Source organism: Henckelia pumila, chromosome 1 (genome assembly GCF_033568475.1).
Source record: "Henckelia pumila isolate YLH828 chromosome 1, ASM3356847v2, whole genome shotgun sequence".
In the NCBI taxonomy this organism is placed as follows: Eukaryota; Viridiplantae; Streptophyta; class Magnoliopsida; order Lamiales; family Gesneriaceae; genus Henckelia; species Henckelia pumila.
In genome coordinates this window covers 53477933-53487024 of record NC_133120.1, presented here as the reverse complement: position 1 = coordinate 53487024, position 9092 = coordinate 53477933, and the positions used below count along the sequence as shown (strand labels likewise).

At 35.4% G+C, this 9092-nt stretch overlaps 1 protein-coding gene across 21 annotated transcripts; it reads right to left on the bottom strand.

The window, feature by feature from the left end:
• Window positions 1-3858: 3858 nt before the first annotated feature.
• LOC140884261 (probable mediator of RNA polymerase II transcription subunit 26b) lies at window positions 3859-8727 on the bottom strand. 21 transcript variants are annotated; one of them, XM_073291027.1, is made up of 11 exons: window positions 8591-8727; window positions 7186-8441; window positions 6851-6918; window positions 6534-6637; window positions 6117-6185; window positions 5943-6025; window positions 5811-5866; window positions 4846-4989; window positions 4625-4713; window positions 4392-4505; window positions 3860-4093 (listed from the first exon to the last, which is right to left on the bottom strand). In XM_073291027.1, exons 8-11 carry the CDS (start codon window positions 4875-4877, stop codon window positions 3936-3938), a joined length of 393 nt encoding a protein of 130 aa, XP_073147128.1. In that variant the 5' UTR covers window positions 4878-4989; window positions 5811-5866; window positions 5943-6025; window positions 6117-6185; window positions 6534-6637; window positions 6851-6918; window positions 7186-8441; window positions 8591-8727; the 3' UTR covers window positions 3860-3935. The 21 variants fall into 21 exon arrangements, with proteins under 21 accessions (XP_073147179.1, XP_073147201.1, XP_073147128.1 ...); XM_073291021.1 differs by having other exon boundaries at window positions 5839-5866; XM_073291034.1 differs by having other exon boundaries at window positions 5964-6025.
• Between the last annotated feature and the right edge of the window lie 365 nt (window positions 8728-9092).

Genomic DNA, 9092 nt, shown 5'->3' with positions numbered 1-9092 from the left:
TTTATGTTGAAGCATGATTCCAGCTTGTATTTGATATGTTAAGTGGTTAGTATGAAGATTTAGATGCTGGTTATTGAATTGAATATAAGTATCAGTTGAGTTGAAGTTAGATTTGATGCCGAGATATTTCGTCGGTTACCAATTTTCAATCGCTACGCCGTTAAATCGAGTTTTTAGACTGTTTTGATAGCCTCTACCTGAGCTAAAGTCTTTATCTAGATGTTATGAATGTTATAGCATTTTTATTTTCAGTTTCAGTTGAGTTTGAAGGCTAATGATACAAGACGCCGAGTTGAATCGAATAAGAAGAAGTTGAGGTTTGAAATGAGATTGGTTGACGATCTATTGATGGTTTTGATTCGTTTCTGATATAATAAGCTTGAATGAAGTTTGACATAAGTATTTTGATTATTATATTTCAGATTGAAGAATTCAGAACCGAGATATTCGAAGGTATAATGACGACATCGCGAGTTAGGGACTTTGAAACTCAAGAACGACTATTCTTGAGTTGGCCCGTAAAAACCACATACTTGTTATGTTTTTTATTTGAATTGATGTTGTTGATCCATCTCAGGTAGTGGATCTTTGAATTTGAGTCGATACGATGTTAATTGAATTGATTCTATGCCAAGGTTGCTGTTAACCTTATTTTAGCCCAGAATGGCTACGATAGATGGATATCCATGTCAAGATCATTTATGAATCTTGATGGCCTCGAAGTTATATGAATCATTTCTTATGCAAATCGTTAATTTACTCTATTTGTTGAGTCGAGTTTAAATAGAGTCGATTTGATTTATTTAACGTTTTCTATATGTTGGTTATACTGAGATTGATTTCTCACCGGAGTTTATCCGATTGTTGTCTTGTTTTGTATGTGTGCATGACAACAGATGGGGCAGGAGCTAGTCAAGGACGACGATAGTAGCTCATGAGTGAAGATTAGATGTGGACTCGGGTTGTTTCTAGCTGAATCGAGGTGTTTAAGTTCTAGCATGAATGTTGGAAAACTTGAAGTAGTTGGTGTTGAGTTGTGAGTGAACAACATATGTAAATTGTAACTTTTGCTAGACTTTAATCTTCTAGTTAATGTATCGATTTCCTTATGAACATGTTTAGATCTTGTTATATGTTAATCTACAGGTTCTAGACTTGATTTTGATGGATTGGAATTGATTGAAACGATCAAAGTTGCTAACAAAAGAACAGAGCAGGCTTTCTGCCCAGGATGCGCCCGCGCGACATAAAACTATCACCCGCGCGCAGCCTGGTGCTCAGCCTACTGTTTTGGAAAAAAACAGAGGCGCCCGCGCGGCAGTTTTTGACCGCCCGCGCGCACCCCTTTTTGAAAAAAAAAAATTCTCGATCCTTATTCTTTCCTTATTATATTAATGATGCTTATTCATTAATTGCCCCTTAAGATTTGAGATTAGCAACCCGAGGCCCCACAAATGTTGATGACAACATTCTTTGGCATAGACGACTAGGTCATGTTGGTCCTAGTACCATTGAAAAACTTTTTAAACTTGATTTAGTTGTTGGTATGACAAAACTCAATTTAAAATTAGATTCTGTTTGTGATGCGTGTCAACTTTGCAAACACACAAAAGAATCTTTTAAAAGCAAAAAAATTGTATCTACTTCTATGCCCCTTGAACTTCTCCACCTAGATCTATGTGGTCCCTCAAGGAACGCTAGCCTAAGAGGAAATCTTTATGCATTTGTCATTGTGGATGATTTCTCACGCTTCACGTGGACATTGTTTTTAGCCACAAAAGTGATGCCTTTGATTATTTTAAAACTTTTGTCAAACGTGTTGAGAATGAGAAAAATCTTTCAATAAAACAAATCCGTAGTGACCACGGAACTGAATTTCAAAATGAGAGTTTTACAAATTTTTGTGAAGAGAAAGGCATCGGTCACAATTTCCTAGGGCTCTTCAACAAAACGGGGTCGTTAAAAAGTCAGACAGCCTACTGTTCTAAGGAAACAACCTAGAACAAAGCCCAATGTTCTAAACCGAACAATAATCTTAATGCCTCTAGATGAGTCCACTCATTGCTGGCACTATCTTAGTCCACTGACTAACTAGATTAATTCTAGAAAAACGCCTAGACTAACCACAAGTCAAACAGTCACAGTCGGCTCACTCAAATCCCATGGGTTGCAATAGTTGAACACTAATCAACTAAACTCAATCCAAACTTTAGAAAAATCACTTTCAATCATTCACGATTTGCTGGATAAATAAAACATGTATCATTGCTTCAAGTTATGTACAATTCTCTTTATTACAATCCCATGTAATACAATTACCGTATTCCAAAAATACAATGAAATGTACAACCAAACTTGAAATGATACAACCAAAGTATGATGATTCATTACAACTGAAATACTGTTTACAAATTACATCAATACAGTATTTAAAATCATCGAAAAAGTCTTCGTTCCTTGAGCATGAAGCTTCTAATCGACACACGCATCGATAGAAGCATGCTCCCGACCAATCCTCTCGGTATCTCGTCCTGCCAAGACTTCCAGAGAATTAACTCGAGCTCGCTAACCAGCTATGCTCTGCGTCAGTACATGTCAGTCGACCTCTTCTGCTCACGATCTACCGTCAGCCTTCTTCTTGTAACCAATTCATGCTTTTGAACATGAAGTTTCCCGTGTGCCTACCGAACGCATCGATACAAGTATACCGGCAAAACTATGTTCTGCATGAGTTTAATGACCTTACGCTCGAAACCTATCATGCCTTAGGCATTCGAGGCATTCCCTGGTAAAGGTCTATCTAACAATCTCTCCAACTACGACTGGAGAATCTTCAGAGTAGTGTCATCATGGTAATGACTGTACAGATGCAAGCATCAAGTAAGTCCCCACCAATTCTCTGCCACTGCCTCTGGAATCTGGTACTCGATCCAAAGCTAGGATCCACATGAGTAGAAATCTCGAACGCTCGGACACGATCCATCACTCCTGTCCGCTCTTGCTGGTATCCCATAAGCCAAATCTTCAAAAATTCTGCCGATGATGATAGTCTCTGGGCAAACTAATCGCCGCATCATCACCTCTTCCAAGGTCTCATCAATCCTATAAGGATAACCCAAAGTATCATTACTATATCCCAAGCCTCTTGCATGCATGCGCTCTGATACCAATAAATGTAGCGACCCAACCCGGATCCACTACCTAATCAGAGTTAAGAGCATAATTAAGCATGCATTAAAATAAATCGCTGCGAAAGACTTAAATAAAAGCAGACCGGCAGAATACAACCGATTAAACAAATTCGATTATACAACCCAATCGAATGAATAAGCCTAAAAACCTACAGCTCATCCTGCTGTCATCACTGGTCACTGACTACTCCAAGCTCCTAGTGCTCAATCCTGCACCTACACCTGCCCCGTCGAATGGGGTGTCCAGATACACAAAAAAGACTGGACGTGAGCTCTAAGCTGAATACAAAAGCATGGGTAAAACATACAAATATGATGCATGCAAATGACAGGGTATCCATATCTGGGATAACTGTATACAACTGCTCAGTAATGGCGCCTAGGACATGAGTGGTACAACCCGGCACTACAAGAAAAACGGCTAAAAACAACGCTTTTTTTGCGTTGTAAATGTCCCCGAAAAAGCGTTGTCGTAGCCAGTGTTGTAAAAGACCACGCTCAAAGACAACGCGAAAAAAGCGTTGTAGTTTCTATAAAAGACAACGCTTTTTAAGCGTCGTCGTATCTGGAAAAAAACAACGCTTAAAAAAGCGTTGTCTAACGCTTTAAAAAAGCGTTGTCTTTGTTTAAATAAAAAACAAAAAAAAAAATTTAATTCACAAATTTTCAATATTATAAATCAGTCAAAATTCAAAAAATTTTAAAATAAAATTTAATATAGAGTCTTCCAATATTATAAATCATTCAAATATAAAAATAACTGAATACTAAATTAATGAACACTAAGAAAAAACTATGCATTAATCTCGAAAAACTTTGATTTCTTCCTTCAGCACATGTTAGCGTCTCAAGCTTTGATAAAAGCCGCAACAATCTCTTTTCCTTTAATTTGTATCTCCATACTGTAAATTATTAAAAATAAAAACAAACATAAAACAAATATGAATAGATTAAAATGAAAAGTAAAAACAAACACATATTTATCAGTAAAAGAACATGAACTACGAATGACGAAACTATCGCTAAGCGATTGGAATTATCAAATGAACTACGAATTACGAAATTATCACTAAGCGATTGGAATTATCAAGTTGTGATCCATTTAATTAAGAACTGCAGAATTAGCTTCTTTCCAGACACTAGATTTAACAATCATGACTTTGTTACTCAATTATTTAATGAGTGATAAAGTTTGTATACCTCCAATAATAGCCATCAAGGTTCCTCCAGTTAGTGCAGCAACACTGAGCTTTCTGGTGATCACGTTTATAGTTTGGATTCCTCCTCTTTCAGAGCGAACAAGAATTTTAATTTCTAAGCAAGAAGCACCAAATGCATATTTAAGACTGGAGGGAATAAAGAATTGCATGATAAAAAATGAAAGTGAGCTGGCATAAGGCATAAATCACAAGAAAAGAGAAACTTCAACCTGCCTTTAGATATAACCACCAGCGAACTTCCATTAGATGAACCAGATATTGCACATTTAATAATTTCTCTCCTACTGCTCCATGATCCAATCCTAATAAGAACCAGGAAACATTATTGTTGGGATAGAAAACAAGGCCAAGCTAGGAAGTGACACAAGAAGTCATAACAAGAAACATTAGTTTAATAAACAAACTTGAGAAGAAAGACAACAGAAAGCTCATACACTTGCAAACTGAAACCTATCCCAGCATCCATGATCAAGGCCCATAGGTTTAGAGCTGATGCCACACAACTAATATGTAAGCCATTTTCGTTCCCCTTTTATAAATGTTTACGGAGCCTTGAGTCTGCGACATTGTAGTGGTATCTACACAAATACAAAACCATTTCTTCACGAACATATAAATTGCAAATATGACAGCAATCTCAGATATAGGAATGTTAGAGAGCAAATGTAGCATTTTGCAAAGTTGCTCCACATCAATAATAGTTCTTCTAGTAACTCAAGTTGCTATTAATTTGTAATTCAGAGGCTCCACCACAAAATGTTTATAAAAAGGTTAAGAATAATTATACACTACAAAATAATAAGAAATTCATCTAAAATAAAATTTAATATACAATCTTCCAATCATGTACAACAGATTATTGAAACATAACTTCTACTCACAAATTCATTTCTGTCATTCAACTTAAATTGAAAATTACATGCAAATAGCTATTGACGCCCCTATTTTAGAGACTCCTAGAAATATCATAAATAAAACAATTAGCAATATTCATGAGAATGAATCAACGCAAGAAAAATGAATAAAATAAATTCCATCATGCAATCAAAATACAATATACAACCCAAAAACAAGAAAAGGAACACAAAATCATCTTCAAAATTGTAAACCAATTGCATCAAAACATGCAGAAGATTACTGAATTAACAAAACCGAAGCTAAAAACGCATACAAAAGCATGCTGCCAAGAATGTATTCCATTTCCATATGCATAAATAATAGACATAAACACTGAAAAATCAATCTCAAACAAAATATAAAACACAAACATCTTCAGTTTATATGCACAGAAGATTAGCTACTACTTCCATTTCCATTTGCATAAAGAATAGACATAAACACTGAAAAATCAATGATTAACAAAATATCAAACACAAAAGGCAGAGCCACATAATCTGGCCTTCTTCCTCTGTTACATTCAGCCTCACCCATTAATCAACAGTGTCCTTCCATTTTCTGGAAGAAAGAAGCAATTCTTGAAATGATTTCAATAATGTTAAATTTTTTGAGAAACTAAAGTTCTCACACAAACCTGACAAGGATTTTCACCAACCTATGAACTTCATCAGATGAATGTTTTCTCAGTCGAGTTACTTGTCTTCCAATGTCAGTTTCCTTAAAAATATTTACATATATAATGTTAATAATCCAACGACAAATATAAATGATTAAAAGGTAAACATCATTAACATAGTAATTAATTCACCTTAAGTGCTTTTAATATGATATTCATTACCACTCGCCTCTGAAGCAGGGCTGCCAAACTTCCCTCGGACTAAAAATTCAGTCACAAATAAAGAACCAAAAAAAATGAATAGATGCCCAATAACTGATCAAGTTACATGTTAAACATTAAATTTAAAGCACATTTGATTTATTTTTGACAAAAAATAAATAAATGAAAAGGTATCAGCTATGAAACGTGGGTGGAAGAATCTAACCCATTACCGTATTCATGAGACACTACATGGTAATGTAAATCAAAGGATTCTTCCGACATATTTCCATAAAAAGATGTTGTAGATGGTGGGCAAAACAATCACTTATGAAAAATACTTGTGTAAAATTCGGCAAAACACATAATTAAGAATCCTATTTCGTTAAAAGACATGGTTTTTCATACCTGGTTTGCAATGAAATCCATGATTCGAGTGGCAGAGATAGTGCTGCCAGGTTTTCTTACAAGATATGCCATCGGACTCTGGCCTGCTTCTGCAATCTGGATAGCTGCGCGATCTCGAAAATATATGGAAGTGTAGAAACATAAATGGTAGCTCGTAATGGTAATCAATCAACAATTTTGTAACAAAGGGTACGGGAGTGGTATAATTCTGAAGTATATTCGATTTTTAGATACCTCGCCACGAATTTGAGATGGATTTTTAGAAAAGACTAAGACAAACTAAGGAATATAGACTCAAACTAGTAGAAAACTCATACGGAATCACTGCTACATCAGCTACATCAGATATTGATTGAAGCAAATGTTCCAACTCAGCTGGAGGCACCTGTAATATCATGAACTGATCCCATTAATACAGACAAATTCATGAATGATTCAAAGATTTCTTGGAAAAATTGGATTACAGACAAATTCATTAAAATATATATTAATCTCATTTTGTAAAACCACATTTGATTAATTAAATTATTAAGCATGGGCGCTTTTTCCATATGAGAACCACAATATATTTCAATACATTAATCTCATTTTGTAAAACCACAATTGATTAATTATATTATTAAAGAAACTTAAAAAAAATGAATCTGTATACCTCTTGATATTGAGAGGGTCTTCTCCAGGAAATCCAAAGCCACCCTGAATGCAAGTGGCAACGCATTTAGTGGTGCAAGTCTCTGCTTTACTGGACTTGGGTCGTTGGAATTTGACCCTCGATGATAAATTTTGCGGCACATTTGAATTTGATAGAGTAGTCTCTGCTTTACTGCCCTTGAATCAAATTCTCCATGAAAAACGACAACAAAATTTGTTAATAGAAAATGCATAACCAAACATTGAGCATTTTCGCCGGGATAATGCTACTGTTTATGTAAATCTATATGTGTGAACAAGTGTATTACCACTAAGTCAGTTGGATCTAAGTATACTCGTTTTTTCTAAAAGAAAATCTTCCTGAAATATTAGCAGACACACTTATACATTAGCTCCAACTTATAATCTAAATCATGCTTTAAGTTAACAGAGAACACTCGTGGAAAATTTGCTTCAAGGCTTTAGAATAAATGGCAAATTTACTTCAAAGCAAATAACAAATTCTTGATGCCAAGTTCTCTTTCAAACATGAAATAAAAACTAGTATTTAATTTATTAAACTCTGTAACATCGAAATGAAAATGTTCCCTTCAAAATACCCAACAATATTAATATCCATACACAATTAACAAAACACTAGCTAATGAAAACCAGAGCTCAAAACACCGAAACCAACAACAGCCCAAGCTCTACCACTACTTAAAGAATCAAGATTTATCTCTACATTTCTTATTGCATGAAAAACCCAAATACAAGAACTGTATAAAGCACAAAAAGTTGGATTCCATCTTCTCCGCAAGAAACAGTAAAAGGGATCAATGAAGATATAAAAGGATTCTAGCATGTTCATCATTAGGAAAGAACTTCTAAAATTTAAAATTTAGAAGAGGTCAGCCATTCCAGCTCATAGCTAATTTTTACAAACTGTTGCTGGCATTTACTCCAAAGTGAAAACCATTAAAGCCCAATCATCACAGAGGGACAAGAGATAAGGATACAACAAACGCAACAAAACTGCTAACACATACCGAATCGATATCGGGAACCAGACCATAGATATTTTCCAAGTTCTCCTCAGCAACATATTCTCCTTGTGAGAGTTTAAAAATGTTCTTCTCGCGATCAATAATTATATTATGTGACAAACAATATATTAAATCTAGAAACTCCAACGGCAGGAACGGCACAACGCGGCGGAGGTTCAAACCAACAAAGAGACTGATTGAGTGAAGGGGAGAGACGATCTATTGAGCAAAGCTGGAAAACCAAGACCAGAAATAGCTCAAAGTCGAGAAAGAACAAGAACCCGTGCAGCTCCAGTCGCGAACGAGGCGTGACAGTTTGAACTTTGGTCCGAGATTCATCAATATTTTGGTATTAAATTGGAGCCAAGTACGAACGCTTACCTTTTCTAGCTTCAATCGATAGCTTTCCGGCGGCTATGGCGGCGAATCGACGGCATGAAGAGGCTGCTAGGGTTTGGGGAGAAAGGGGATCGCGAGAATGGTGGGAAGGAGAGAGAAGTGTCGTTTCCTTTTTTCTTTTTTTTTTCTTGTAGTCATTTTAATTTTTATTTAAAATTTTAAATTTTTTTTTATCTACAACCCTTTTTAAAAAGTGTTGTAGTACATATAAAAAATAACGCTTAAAGACAACGCTTTTTTAAAGCATTGTATTAGACCTAAAAAACGCTTAAAGACAACGCTTTTTAAAAAAAGCGTTGTCTTTTATGAATTTGAAAAAAATAACGACAACGATTTTTCTTAAAAGCGTTGTAATTTAAAAAAAGACAACGATTTTTACCAAAAGCGTTGTCTTTTAAGTGTTGTGTTTGAGCATTTTTGTTGTAGTGCGGGGAGCAAACCCTGTGTACACTGCTCATTCCCAATGGACGTAGACCGTGTCTTA

Coding starts and splice junctions, on each gene's coding strand:
- LOC140884261 (XM_073290976.1), bottom strand. CDS start 4,877: ATGGATGCTGGGATAGGTTTCAGTTTGCAAGT. Junction 4,506..4,624: donor GCTGGTGGTTATATCTAAAG/GCAGGTTGAAGT, acceptor CTTCTTGCTTAG/AAATTAAAATTCTTGTTCGC. Junction 4,094..4,391: donor CTTGATGGCTATTATTGGAG/GTATACAAACTT, acceptor AATAATTTACAG/TATGGAGATACAAATTAAAG.